Source organism: Eurypyga helias, unplaced genomic scaffold (genome assembly GCF_000690775.1).
Source record: "Eurypyga helias isolate BGI_N326 unplaced genomic scaffold, ASM69077v1 scaffold22565, whole genome shotgun sequence".
NCBI lineage: Eukaryota > Metazoa > Chordata > Aves > Eurypygiformes > Eurypygidae > Eurypyga > Eurypyga helias.
In genome coordinates this window covers 15,553-30,490 of record NW_010252344.1, presented here as the reverse complement: position 1 = coordinate 30,490, position 14,938 = coordinate 15,553, and the positions used below count along the sequence as shown (strand labels likewise).

At 49.7% G+C, this 14,938-nt stretch overlaps 1 protein-coding gene across 1 annotated transcript in view; it reads right to left on the bottom strand.

Annotated features, from left to right (window-relative positions):
* The window catches only part of SSH2 (slingshot protein phosphatase 2), a 32,677-nt gene extending 21,485 nt beyond the window's left edge, over positions 1–11,192 (bottom strand). The window contains exons 1-4 of the mRNA XM_010152354.1: positions 11,188–11,192; positions 10,990–11,093; positions 5,396–5,460; positions 406–527 (exon numbers count right to left, since the gene is read on the bottom strand). Coding sequence (XP_010150656.1) covers positions 406–527; positions 5,396–5,460; positions 10,990–11,093; positions 11,188–11,192 — 296 coding nt within the window. The remainder of the gene's footprint in view (positions 1–405; positions 528–5,395; positions 5,461–10,989; positions 11,094–11,187) is intronic.
* Positions 11,193–14,938: the final 3,746 nt, after the last annotated feature.

Below are 14,938 nucleotides of genomic sequence, written 5' to 3'. Positions count from 1 at the left end.
CTGTGCCATGACCCTGGCAAGGGGCTGGGGCTGCACTTTCTTATCAGCTGCTCTCCTGAACCCTGATGTCCAGCTTCTCTAACTGCAGCTCTTTTTTAATTTGCATGCAAGTTGTCCCTCTGGTGCGCAGACGAGGGCTTTGGGACCTCACTGTTCAGAGACAATTAAGAGCACTTAACATCCTCACACAAGCCTGAGGCTTGGAGGAATGGAGGAGATGCTGTTGCCTTCCCATTTGCCATCTCCTTTCAAGAAATAAAAGGGGAATTATGGGTCTCAAGAAAGGTGTTAGGCTGGAACACCTGGAGGAGTCTATCCCCAAAAAGCATGGACAACGGACAGTCGTTTCTACACTCGACATGTGGGTGAACACAAGGACTTCCCCAAGCTGGACACTGCGAGTACCTGTCATTGGAAGAGAAATCCATTCCTAGGACAATGCTCTCTTCGGTGTCTTGTCTGCCGTTGGTGGACACCACCACCATGTATCTAGTGCGGTTCTGGTAGGTGCTTTCCAGTCTTACAGCCTAAGGAAAGGAAGGGGAGAGATCAGCAGTGCAGCCAGCAAAACACACGCTGTTACCTTCACAAGCCACCTTCTCGTGCGGAGTGCCAGGCGCGAAGCAGCGATGCAGTCTGCACTATGGGTGGCCTGCGCTCCTCAGCTGGGAAACCAGGAGAGGGAGAAGCAATGTACTCTCTTGCACACACGCTCCTCAACTCCTGGCCTGTTCCCGGTGCCTTCCACACGCCTCGCTGCAGGCCTGCTCCGTCCCACCGAGGCTGCGTTTAGCTGCCACCTGACTGGTCCCAGCCTAGGGAGCTTCCAGCAAGACGGACGGGTGTTGAATGTGCTCTTCACCTCTCAGGGGGCTTTGCCCAAAGAGTAGAGCTTTCCTTTAAACTACTGTGTGCTACAACAGCTCCAACCAGACTCCACCACCTTCCCAGACAACTTGGATCTAACCAATGCAACGTTTCCTGTTGGTCCTTTGAAGTTTTCTGACAACTTTCCCAGCGTAGAAGCAGCCCTACTGCCTCACAACTGCCAGGAATCTATTTCCCCGTTACAGAGGTGTACTCAGGGCTGGATTCGGATTGCTCCTACCACAACCGTGTGCATCCCAGTGCTAAAACAAAGAGATCTGGCAGGCCTGGAGGATGTCTGAATTTCACCCCAAACTCCCCCAAATCAAATACAGCATTCCGAAAGCAGCTGTGCAGACAAGTTGTGAGCGCCCAACCAGCACCAAAGCTCCCAAAAGGCTACACTGGAGCATAACACTCCTCCAGAATCCACAAGGAAGCGAGAACTGAAGAGACTCCAGCAAGTCGTCTTACAGACTGCAAGGAGCCCAGGGAAGGGAGCCCAGTGCTTCAGTTTTGCCTATAAACATCCACAGCTTTTACCTGCAACACCTTTTGGACTTGGATCTAAGCCATATGCAGTTCCTTCAGTCACAGGATCCTGACCAGAGAAACTATGACATCCCTAGGAGGGAAGTGTCTTAATTATGTAAAGTGAATCTTAGCTTTGGATGGCCTAATCCAAGCCCAAGACACTGTCTGGCTTCGCTGTTCACCTCCCTGCTAAACGGCTTCTTGAACTTTGAGCAGGGCCCGCAGGGAGCAAACACAGGCGAGAGGGAACCGCCACAGCCCAGCCTGGCACTGTGCCACGGACGGGACCCAGTTCCCAAGTTCCTCACGAGCCAACGAACCTGAATTCCTCCATCACCAGCAGCCTTCCTGAGTCATGGCTTGTGCGGACACTTTCTGGTGTCCTGCAAGAGTTCATGGCTCCGAGAGCCCCGTTTAAACAGTCACACAAAATAACTATCACGTGATGACTCGGGCGTAGGGTGCTTCTCCAGTACGCTCCTGCGGTTCTTTCTAACGTGGTCTTGAGGCCAGAATGGCATCTCCTTGCTTGGAGAAAGCCCCCTCTGAGCTCCTCACACCTCGCCTGCCCAATGCCCAGTAAGTCTCAGCCGCAAGACGTGGCAGAGCCGACAACGAAGGTTAAACCAGCGCGCAGCAGTCCGAACCGAGCTCGCTATTTCAGAGTGCTCTATCCTAGGACACTGTGCTGAGAGCGGCAGGGAAAGCTTCCCGGTGGCGTTGCAGGGAGCAGCAGCTCTAGTGACGGGGGCGGAATAGCGAGCGCAGGCAGGAGACGGCGTTGACCACATCTACTAGACTTGTCCAATGGGACCGGAGACTATGAGAAGCTACCATCAGATGCCAGCAGACGTGCTCTGTACAGCCAGAGACTGTGCCCCACCCCATCTCTTTAGGATAAGTCATGCTAAAAACCAGCCTTATTTTCCTTCTTGCTCCTTGAGTCACTGGGATTCCTTTGGCAATGTGGAGGATCAAAGTGGTCAGGCCTTCAAGGTGTGAATTCTGCCGAAGAAAGCTGTTTCTACAACTAAGCCCTTGTAGGAAAACAGCAAGGGTGCTCTTCAACCTAGAAGAGCAAGCAATCACCAAGGTCTTGGTGGTTAAAGTTGTTACCTACATCAGGAACCAAACCCAACAGAAACAAACAGTTGCCTAGAACGGGAGCAGGTGGACAACACCTGCCCTGTGTCCGCGGCATCCACACACGAGCTCTGTCCTGCTGCTCTTGAGAACAATCAAGCAGCAAGTCTATCAACACAATCTATTTTACGTTGCTAAAGCAATCTGGCTAAGAGCGATGGGAAGCGTGGACGTAACGCCAGACCCTTTAGAACACGGATAACAGCGGCCAAAGGACACGTAGCTTCAAGTCGATGGGGTGGGATTTTTGGAGGACTGGTTAGAAGGGCATGGCTCATCGTGTCTCTCTAGATCCAACACTTACACAATGCAAAGAACCATGACTGGAGGAGATATTCTAGTAAATTTAGCAAAACGAACTAACAAACGCGCAAACATGACATTTTAAACCAACCAACCTCAGAAGTTACTACGGGTGCTCCAACATGCCCATCAAATCACACATGGATCTCCAACCTTCTCATTAAGCTCCAATCCATACGTTCACCACCAGCAGGAACACAGCAAGTGAGTGGTTCGAGGCCTTTTAAGTGAAGGTATTTGAAATCCCAAAGTTTGGAGGATGGCCTGGCTGTGGGGGCTGCGATGAGATGGAAGGTCTTTCTCAGCAGCTCATCTACATAGCTTTCTTCTTCATTTGGGAGGTTATGTGTAGTCTGTCCATGAACAAGAAGCACTCTGCAGTCCTTTCAGGGCCACCAACACTTTCCTTAGTTTTTAGGCTCACCTAAACACAAGCCAACTCGATCTTGCACTGCATTCTTGTTCTGTCGGAAGCGTGAGGCGGTGTTTTACCAGCCCTTACGAACGACACGTTCCAAGAGCTGAGTTCACGCTGCCCTTTCATCTTCTTCATGCTACACAGCAGCAGGGGTTTCATACAGGAACAGATTTCTCATTGGGGTATGTGAAGACAAAAATGTGCCCAACTTTCTCAAGTCTTTTATTATCGAACGCATGGAAGCGAGGAAGCCCCTGCTCTGTTAAGCTACAGGAGCAGGTTGAACCAGCCTGCACACTTTTAACTCATTTCCCTCTCCTTCCCGCTGATCTTACAGTGGTAACATTGCTCTAATCCTGCTCTCATGGAAGGCTGAGTAACTCTGCCAACAGCTCCAACAGAAACAAAGGCTGGTCCAAATTTTCAAGTGTAGGTTTGTAGAGGATTAGATTCCTCTGCTGCTCTCTGAAGTTGTGGAGCCTGCCCCCCAAATGACAGCAGCCAACACAAGAAGGGAATGCATTTCTCTCAGTACTGTTTATATTTCAGGTTTCTCTTGTACCTACCCTTTTCTGAGAGACTCTATTGCAGCTCGGCACACCCTTCGTTCATCAAGAATCAATTAAATTCAAGTGGACTATCGAACTTAACCTCACGCAAGATTTCAGCATTCCAAATGCAGCTCTGAACAAAAGGGTTTATGTCTCAGCCCACAAAGTCCTTATTCAGCTGTTAAGGCTAATTTGTCCCAAATCACACAATGTAGCCAGTGATATTGCTGAACAATGCCTTGTTCAACAGCTTCCAATGTTCTAACCCTGGCTCACATTTTTGAAAAGCACTGAGAAGCCCCAGTCCCATCACTGTCACTGAAATTGTGGTGACAGCAAGGTGTGTCTGATGGAGTTTGGAAGCGGGTCCTTTAGTCTGCTTACAAAGTTGCTCATGGCAAATTATCTTCAGCGGTAGTTTTTAAAGTTAAAGCATTCCATGGTAACCTTGGCTGTTTCCTAGTTATACTAATCAGTCCAGCTCCAGCACAGCTCAGGAGGATTCAGCAAACCAGAGGTGCCAGCGTAACACTTCTGATGCTGGCAGCTGGGCACACGTTGCTAAGAAGCACCAAGACAACACAGGAAAGAACTTCAGGCTACTGAGTGATGAGAGGTGCAGATGGCCTTCAGTCATGCCTGACCTTGTAGAGCACTTCAATACGTCCTAGACAAATTCCTCTTGGGCTTCTGGAGGTCTTTAGGACAGCGTATCAATGCTATAAACAGCAATGCCTGAGTTTCAGCACATCATCAAGAAAGTTGGAGGGACTTCTTCCAAGGGCAGGGAGTGACAGGACAAGGGGTAATGGGTTTAAACTGAAAAAGGGAGATTGAGATTGGACATCAGGAAGGAATTCTTCCTGGAGAGGGTGGGGAGCACTGGGACAGGGTGCCCAGAGAAGCTGTGGATGCCCCATCCCTGGAAGTGTCCAAGGCCAGGCTGGATGAGGCTTGGAGCAACCTGGTCTATGGAAGGTGTCCCTGTCCATGACAGGGTGGGACTGGATGATCTTTAAGGTCCTTTCCAACCCAAACCATTCTGTGATTCTATGATCATTATAGGAGGTAACAACCCAGAAAAGCAAAAGGACAAGGTTCAATATAGGCACATACCTACATGGGGATCCTACACGTTCCTTCCTGATGAGCCACGGGCTTTTGGGATGCAACAGGTTAGGAGAGCAGAGTGAAGAACGCAAATGAACCAACAGGGAAGGGCAGGGGTTCACGCTGGTCAGACATAAGTCACCTACTCTTGACTCCAATAGGACACCAAGCGCATTTACCCAGCCTCTCTGGCAATTGTTACAGTGCTTTTTGAAAGCCTAAGTACTCGGTACTTTGTTCAGAGAAAGGCAGTTTTCTAGCCATACAATTTGTCTCACTGGACAACCAAGCAAGCAGGCCCCAATTAGCTGCTTTTCTACCTTTGTGGTTGCAAAGACTCCTCAAACTCGTTGAAGAAACCACGAAAACATAAACACACCACTGCTTTCACGGGTTACACAGGTGTATTTGTCAAGTGGAACTTAACCTTTACACGCACTAACAGCAGATAAGCAAAAAGCCAACCTACCAGCCTGATGTTGTCCTCGGGGCGGAGCAGTATGAACATGGCCTGCAGGTGCTGCTGGAGATCCCCTGCAGGGAAGAGGAAAGGTGAATGCACAGAAACAGCTATAATTCATATGCAAGTTCCTGGCTGTCCAGCCTGAACAGACGTTCACCAAGAAACCTGACACGTCACTGCGAGCGTCATCACTTCCGCCCGCCCGGAGATGACAAAACTCCAGCTCTTAGTCAGCTGCTCTTCGCTCTGTGTGCTCACCTGCTCCCACCTTACCACGCTAAGTCCTGTTCTCTTTTTAAGAGAAACAACAAGCATTTCAGTACTCTTTGGTCCCTTAAGAGACAAGGCAAACTAGGTTGGAATGGATCCCATCCCACGGCTCAACATCTCATTCTACCATGTGCTTCAAGGCAGGAATCTTTCACACCAACGTTCCTTAGTGCAGAACAACTACCTAGAGAAAAGTGTCCCCATTAAAGTCAGATTCAGTCCCATCTCAGAGCAGCACATGCCCACAGATGCTTAAGTACCAACCCCACCCAAAAGAGAATTGCCACCTGGAGAAAAAGAAAAAAAAAAAAATCAAGCAACCACAGTTTTTCTTAGAAAATGCTCGCTAGGCTTTTACTAGTGAGGCTGAGGGAGACTGAAAGGAAAAAATAAAAATCAGAGTCATGCACTAACTCTAACTTTAAAGTCATCTTCAAAAGAGCCGAGCATCCCAGGTTCCCAAAGCAGCAAGCATTGGAAAGATCAGTGAGAGCTCCAGAGGAGGCCACGGAGATGCTCAGAGGGCTGGAGCCCCTCTGCCATGGGGACAGGCTGGGAGAGTTGGGGTGTTCAGCCTGGAGAAGGGAAGGCTCTGGGGAGACCTTAGAGCCCCTTCCAGGGCCTGGGGGGGATACAAGGAAGTGGGGATGACTTTTTCCAAGGGCAGGGAGTGACAGGACAAAGCGTAACAGGTTTAAATGTAAAGAGGGAGATTGAGATGGGACATCAGGAAGGAATTCTTTCCAGAAACAGTGGGGAGCACTGGGACAGGTTGCCCAGAGAAGCTGTGGATGCCCCATCCCTGGAAGTGTCCAAGGCCAGGCTGGATGAGGCTTGGAGCAACCTGGTCTGGTGGAAGGTGTCCCTGCCCATGGCAGGAGGTTGGAACTAGATGATCTTTATGGTCCCTCCTAACTCAAACCATTCTGTGATTCTGTGCCTTCCTGCTGGTACTGCCGCACAGCTTCCTCGCGCTCCTCCCTGCCCCGCGGAGAGCCAAGTTTCTTGCACCCAAGCACACTGCCGCGTGTCAGTAACCAACACCACCTCCAGCAGCAGGCTGTTTTTTCCATCATTACCTGGAAAACTAATCTGCATTCCCAGGAAGGAGAGAGCAAAGCTGCCAGGTGGGTGGCACAGCAGAGGAGCCTTTACTCTCCCACACGGGTGGGAAGCAGAGTTTAAGCAACACCAGAGGGAAAAGCACCAACACCGGGGCCACTATTCAGCATGAGAAGGCTGATTAACCTTTCTGACATCCCCTGCTACATCAGAGGTGACAGGATCCATGTGCTTTTCACAGACTTTCAGAAATAAGGAAACCTCAGGTTTGGAGTGGCGTGGAAGGGAAGGGACAAAAGGAAACGGTACCCGTTTCCAAAAGATTTTACTGCTGTTGGGACAGCAGGGCTGAAGGGCTGCAGTAATCCTTCCACTGATGGGACAGGGGCAAAGCCTGTGCTGAGTGGGCTGCGTAGGATCAGCATTCCCTGCTCTCCCCTTCCGCTTTGAAGCCCATTTCAGCATATGGAGAATGAGTCAATGCCCTGGGACGGCAGTTCTAACTGGGGGTGGGAAAAGTTGAGGCACTCGGCAGCACTAGGGAAGTCACATGCAAAGTGACGAGCACCTGGAGCTGCTTCCTGCCCAAGGACATTGTTCCCAGCACCGGAGTGGCTGGCATGTGCCTCCCTGAATTGCAATTATTTAGGGAGATAGGTAACATCGGAAAGGCCAGCTCATCCATCGGATGCTTGTCCTCCCAGGGGTGCAGCGGGAGACAGGATTTCCCCACGCCAACACCAGTGCAAAATCCTGGCAAAGCGGCTCAGCTCCAGCAAGTTTCAGCTGCTAGGGTGGTGGGAATCATGGATTCAAGAGGCAAAGGTGGCACCTCCTGCCCGCAGCCTGGAGGAGCCCAGCAAGGATTTGACTCATGAGGCATTCCCATGTCTTTGGCAGCCGGAAAGGAAAGATGCTTCACCTCAGCTTCTCCCTCCCCAAAGCATTAACCATTCCCACCTATCATGCCAGTAATTCACCATCAGGAACCAGTTTAAGAGCTGAAGTTTCCAGAGTATAACACACACCACAAGAACCAAGGGATTATCTCAAGACTTAAAGAGAAGAAGTTTCTAAGACAACCCTTTCCTCAAGGCTCAGTTTCCTGAACTCCACTATCCCTCATCCTCAGAAAGGTTATGGCACTCCTGCTCCCCAGCCTGCCCCCAGCCTTGGGAGCTCCAGAGCTGGAAAGTATCACTTTAACTGACTTGCAGCATTTTCAGCCCCAAACACACAAGGCATTTTGTAAGCCTCCTGGATTAAGAAAAAGCAAAGGAAAGGTTTTAACATGCCAGAATCAGCACAAAGATTCCATGCCCTGTCCTACGAAGAGCTCTGCTGGCATTCATGGCACGACTGCTGCCTCCTATCGCACCATCCAGCGACCAGCAGATGCTTTTGTTCCCTTAGCTGGCAGGGTAGGTGCAAAGCATCAGCTAGGGAGGGATCTCCCAAGTGATTTACAGCATCCCAGAGATGGCAAAAGCCCCAGGGAATTGCATCCTTTTCTGGCCTCTTGCGTTACCAGAGAGCAAAAACAAGCCCCCCAGCCTACAGCCCAGTGGTATGGGAGGGGGCAGGACCGCCCAAAATGGGGAGTGTGGACAGCTGGTACCTGGTCCAGCCCATCTGCCAACTAGTGACTTCCATCGCTGCGGATGATACAATGAAATGGGTGCAAGCAGCAATTATTTCCTATTAAGCATTTACTGGTTTTGTTGCACTCTAGCACTTCTGATGAATTAGAAAGGGAAGTCAGGAAGTCAACCTTCCTCAAAAATGCTCTCGTAGCCACTTGAAACACTATTGCATCCATAGGCAGCAATTTCATACTGGGAAGTTATGTCCGCTCTCCACCCCGCTTCTATTTTTACGCATCAGAGATAAGGCACGACACACACACACGGGAGCGAAAGTTCAGCAGCTGATCAGAGTCCAAGAAAGGAGACAGCTTGCTGTGCCGCACGCTCTGCCCGCCCACTGCCAACGGCCGGTTCACCTCTCGGAGCTACGTCACCGCGTTAATCCTGGTGGCACAGAAGGAAGGTGACACGTTGATCCCTTGGTCTGCTGGCAGATATTGTGTGTCAGGACAGTGCACCCTCGCACAAAAGTCTCTTCTCAGTGGCATTTCCAAGCACCACCAATAATTGCGAGAGCATTCACATCATTTGACAAGCAGAGAAACTGAGGAAAGGACAAGTAGTGGTGCCTCATTACATCTCATGCCACAAACTGAAGAGACAGGAACAAAGTCTTCTAGGAACAAAAATCCCATCCCTTAGGCAAGCCAGTCTCCTAAATACAAACCATCTTGCCGTAAGCGATTACAACAGCACATTTGCTTTCCTGGCAACCTGGCTTCTCAACGCTCCGGGGTGAGGAGACAAGCGGCTCTTTTCCACCTCCAGACCTCACGCATACCTGCCTACAGCTGACTTAGGGGGCAGCAGGAGAGACTCAAAGCTGTTTGCGCTTCACAAGGGAACCCATCCAGTGGGTCTCCTCCGTGAGGGAAATCCAAGACAGCAACAGACCTGGGCTTCGATTATGCAGAGGATTTTGGAGAGATTAAAACCCAAGAGAGCTCAAGATAACCTTTTAAAAGATTGCTGGCTCTGCTTTCAAGCTGAAGACCATTTCACTTCAGTCTCCATCAGAAACGTCGGCTTAACTTAAAGTTTCAGAACAACTTTTCTTTCAATAATCGGTAATTAATGCATCTCCTTCAAAGCAATGTGGGTACTGCATGTACTGTGCCTGAGTGGAAGCGTGGAGTTAACTGCCTTCTGACTTAAAACTCCCTATAGAAAGATGTTTGCAACAGCTTGTGAGATGGACCAGTCATCAGGTAGGTTAATCTGCCAGGTGGATGACAGTCCGATGGTAACAAAGCACGAAGAAATCTACACCTGGAACCAAACAAAATCACCTTCTGGTGGCCACTTCTTGGCAAAGAATGTTAACTCCAGCCTCTCTGTTTCTGTCTCTGCCCCATATGTTAAAGCCTCTAAGTCTCAATGTTTTTTTCCTGGTGATTGTTTAATTGAAGGGAAAGTCCCCACTCTATGCGATCCCTGGAAAACACCATCAGTGAATAAGCACCATATATGAAACACAACCTACCCTGAAATGTTTGAGTTTCATTATTCAGACTGACTTTCCAAACAAAGGGCCAAAGCAAAAAAATGAATCAAACTTTCAGCAGATAAAGGAGGTGGAATTACGAGTGACTCCATATTAGTCACTCTGCTCACACACCTGAGAAGTCAGAGTTGTGGCTCAGAGGTTTCTTCACCACCATGTAGAGCTGTCTCCTCCCTTTCCTCCATCGTAACCGGTTACTTTTCGATCAGGAAGGACAATTACTCATCCCGTACCATAACCTCAAGCTTCCCAGTGCAATGCAGGAGGTTTTGATGGCAGGCCTCCAGCCCCCCTCATACTAAGATTCTAGGACAGTATTTTCATAGACAGCCAGGGATGGGGCATCCACAGCTTCTCTGGGCAACCTGTCCCAGGGCCTCCCCACCCTCTCCAGGAAGAATTCCTTCCTGATGTCCCATCTCAATCTCCCTCTTTCAGTTTAAACCCGTTCCCCCTTGTCCTGTCACTACAGGCCCTTGGAAAAAGTCCCTCCCAGCTTCCGTGTAGCCCCCCCAGGCACTGGAAGGGGCTCTAAGGGCTCCCCAGAGCCTTCATTCTCCAGGCTGAACACCCCAACTCTCCCGTACCCATGGCAGAGGGGCTCCAGCCCCTGGAGCATCTCCGGGGCCTCCTCTGGACTCGCTCCAACCGGTTTTGAAGGGGCAGTTCTCAACTCTCCGTGATGTCACGACTGCTGCCCTGATGTCACTCATTGGTTTGACTTTGCAGAACAAAGTACTGAAACCTTTTTTCTATCAGCATTTTTATCATATTCAGATTGGATATTACGGAAAATATTTTCTTGGAGAGGGCTGTCTGGCACTGGAATGGGCTGCCCAGGGAGGTGGGGGAGTCACCACCCCTGGAGGGACTCCAGAGATATGTGGGTGAGGTGCTCAGGGACATGGGTTAGGGTGGACTTGGCAGTGCTGGGTTGACGGTTGGACTCGATCTTAAAGGTCTTTTCCACCCAGAACAGTTCTATGATTAAACACTGCAGTCTTGAGACCAGCAGGTGTAAACAGAAACGTGTCCTCTGGTGAGAACCAACTGGGGAAAGGTGGGCTCGGAAGCAAGAGGGAGCAGACAAGCCTCAGCCGTCAGCTGCAACAGGTTACCTGCGTGTTTGTTGCGCCTGTGACTGATCCTGGGAGTGGACGAGCCATTCCCTCGCGGCAGGAAGAGCGCTGCACCTTTCACAGTGAGGAAGCTCTCGCTGATGCTGCAAGGCAAGGGACAAACAGTGAGTAGGGAAAACTCTGCGTTGGCTTTAAAAGGAGAGAAGTGATGGAACAAGAGAGGTTCAAGGCACTGACCGCATGCCTCCTTTTGCAAGGAAGCAATCTGAATTACTTGGTTGGTAAAGGGCTTTCTCCCCCTGCAAACATTCAAAGCATAACTGAGAACAACATGAGCGGAGAAACACTGGAAAGCAGAACAGACGCCTGGTGCCGTTCTGCCTGCACGGCTAGAACCTGAGCAGGCAGAGGGGATTAACCTGTGGCTACATTCGGAAAGCCAAGACGAGAGCACCACATTTCTAACTGAGATTAATACAGCAAGCTCGGGCATCTCTGCAACTACAGATTCTGTTAACCCCCTGCTTCACGGTTCAGAGGCAGCTGATGCCCTGCAGAAACAAATGTCTCCCGTCAGCACTTAGCCAAAAGAAAATTAGTGTACATAACAGATTAAGAAATCACGAAACTAAATTCTGGGAGTCGTATGATAATTAACTCCCAAAGACCTAAAAATTAAAAGCAAAACTGTAATTCTGCTGAATTCAGACATCACTTAGCGCCTTGATTTTGCCCTTTCTGAAGTCACATGAGGAGAGAGGTTTGCAGAAAGGGGCAATAAAGAGTTCTCAAGTTCAGTGGAACAGCTGATATTTTAAGGAAGAGATGCTCTGGCTCATGGAAAAAGCAAGACACGACAGATTTTGCAATTAAGCCATCCGGTTGCATAATTAAGGGTTACTGCTTTTCTCAGAATTGATAAGATAGTCATACACGCTTTGAAGAAAGCCAGAAACAATCCTGCAGTCAACAGGATGGTTGATGAACGTAAGACAGGATGGGAGAGTCCCTGGCACCGTGCGCCCCAGCAGCTCAACGCCTTGAAAAAGACGTCTCCTGTTCAGTGGAAGAGAACAAGCCAACTAGGCACTTCTTAGTTCCTTTCTCCGCTTACACAAATACCAAACCTCATTATTTATTCCCTTCCTTTAAGAGACGAGGACTGGGAAATATAACTGAGTAGAAAACCCCTGCTATGTAGTTGAAGAAATTCCATGTTACACAATGCAGGTGAACGCCAAAAGGTGCCAAGTCACCATCCTTCAGGGCTGCTGCTCTGGAGAAGCGAAGGCTGCCCGCTCCAGGGACACGTTCTGGCAGCTACTCGAAGGCAGGCGTACCCCCAAGCACGAGGAACAAGAGAGAAATCCAACACAACCAGGACATGGTGTGGCATGAGCCTGCCACCTTCTAGTTTCATGATCCGAGGCGTGAGGCTTTGCTGACTACGCTTTTATAGCTACGAGAATTATGAAAGTGTGTGTTGGAGCTGGATTTCCCCCTGACCTCAGGCACATTCCTGAGCACCTCTCCATCTTCCTGGTGGGGTTATTAAAAAAATCAGGTTGTCTGACTCTGGCAAAGCAGACGCACACACTTAAGCCCGCAGCACATCCCAGGGTGAGGCGCTGTCTGCCATAACCTCAGCACTCCTCCTTACTGGCAAAGTTTCTCCCAGGACTATTCTAAAAATCAAGCCAGGTGTCAAACATGCACCGGATGCTTCAATAAACCCAGAATTTTAAGAAGAAAAATCACTTGTCCCAATTAAAATGGATCGGAGATCCTTAGCTATGCTGAAGTTTGATACAAAACAAAAAATAGAACTTAAATTCCTTGGGCACACTGAGCACAGGCGTTTCCTCAGAGCCTTCCAATATATGGAGCTTTGACGGAGAGTTTCTAGCTTCTGCTGACCAACAGATCTGCTGAAAGCCCTCGAGCTACACAGTTTCCTAAAGCCTGACCTGGAGAAACACCGAGTTACTCCAAAGCCACTAACTTTAATATATTTTTTAACATTAGTTACTATCATTGTTTTTATTCTTGTGTGAATTCTCCCTCACTCAGCTTGACGATGCTGGGATTCAGCAGTGCCCTGGAGCAGCACACTTCGCCTTCAGACCAGCACCCGCAAACGGGAGCGGGCGAGCGAGCGTGCCATGCTCTGCTCAGCATCCTCAGGAGACAAGGCCACGCTGCAGAAAGAGCGAGGAGACCTTCTCGCCTTCTCCTCCTCCTCCCATCACAATCTCACCACAGACACACGAGGAGAAACAATCCAGCAGTCAGAGCCAGCTCTCACACAGTTAACTCCCAGCGAAGCCAACAGCTACTATTAGCAATCCTTTAGCCCGCGCCTGCGGTTTCTCCAGAACGCTGTATTAGCAACTATTTTTAGTGGATAAAGCAGCATGTAGCTAGAGGGTTGGGAGGTTAAAAAATCATCTCACTTCCATCACTTTCCCTTATCTCCAGCGCTCTGCTGTCACCACCTGCCTGGAAAGGAAATATGGGCAGCATGAGAGATTCCCATCAGACACATCCTGCCAGGAGGCCACCTTCTCTCCTAAGGCCAGGCAGAGCCTCGCTTTGGGCCAGTAACCACAAGAAACAAGTTTGACTTGGGAAGGCTAGGGAAAGGGAATGTAATTTCCCATACAAAAGGTCGGAACAGGTTGTGGCAGAGTAGATCAGTCAGGTAGAGCAGGGAGGTCAAGCAGGGAGAGCAACCTCTTCCACAGGGCAGGAGATGGCCATCAGCACCAGTGAGGAGGAACAAGAGCCTCGTCCTTCTCCCAGTTCCAGTTCTGGGGACACAGGGTGCGGACGAGGGCACGGCACACTATCGACACTCTCAGCATCACCGGCCACAAACTCCCAACACCAGATACACAACAGCGCTCCAGAAAAAAAACCCTTAATGCAGAAACACACGGCCAAGTCCGTGCTCCGAGATTCAAGCAGCAGGAAAATATTGGGAAGAAAGCAGGAAATTTACGGGAAAGCCCAAATGGCCACAGTAATAGCTACCAGTTAACACCATTCTTTCAGGAGATGCTGATTTTGGTGCATGCGATGCACTATTGGGACAAACAAAGCCATCCTTGGCCTGACATCCCCCGTCTCGCCCACAGCTGGCTGCTCCATGTGGGTCCATCCTGCCTGGAATGCCCTAACCAAGATCTGTCCCAAAAGCATCATTATTTCAGGGCAAGATCACCTTTGGATACTGCCCCTGATTTGTGAGGATTCCTCCTGTAGGATGCTAACAGCAGGCCCCACGCTGAGATGCCTCTGAAACACAGAAGGTAGAAAAAGACGTGTGCGAAACGGGCAATCAGAGGTTCCAACCAGCTCTCACGATGTGGGACCGTGCTCACATGCCACCACCCCGTGTACTGATTTTCCTTGCTGACAGCTCCATGGCTCCCAAGCATAACCCGAGCTTTGAAACACTTCCTAAAATCCAGTTTGCCAGAGCCTACGGGAGCTTTGAAACAATCTCCTGGAAACGGGTTGAGTATTAAAAGACACTAAATGTGGTTAGGGGAGAAGCTGAGTCCACGAGAGCAGACGACGGAGCCAACTTGGCAGAGGTAACAAAGCCAAGCTGTATTTTTATCAGCACATCGTGCTCGTCGTCAGTCCTCGGTACTACACAGCGGCTCTCTTCCCGGGGAGACTGACCTGGGATGGATCTATGAGCGAATTAGCGCCATAAGCAACCCTCGGCACTACAGCTGTGATAAGACAGCTCCTGTTGTGTTTAGCCCACTCACCTCCAGAGTGAAGTAACAACCTTACGGCCACCAGTGATGTGCTATTTGTAATTTGTTGCTCACCGGGAAGAGAACCAACATAAGCAGAAGATTTTAGCTCCTGCAGAAGTCACTACTTGTACCAATTTTTTTTTCCCAGGCAGAAAAGATTCTGTAGAAATTCTACAAGACACATTATCAAAACCATTTGAAGCCTTCTGCATAGA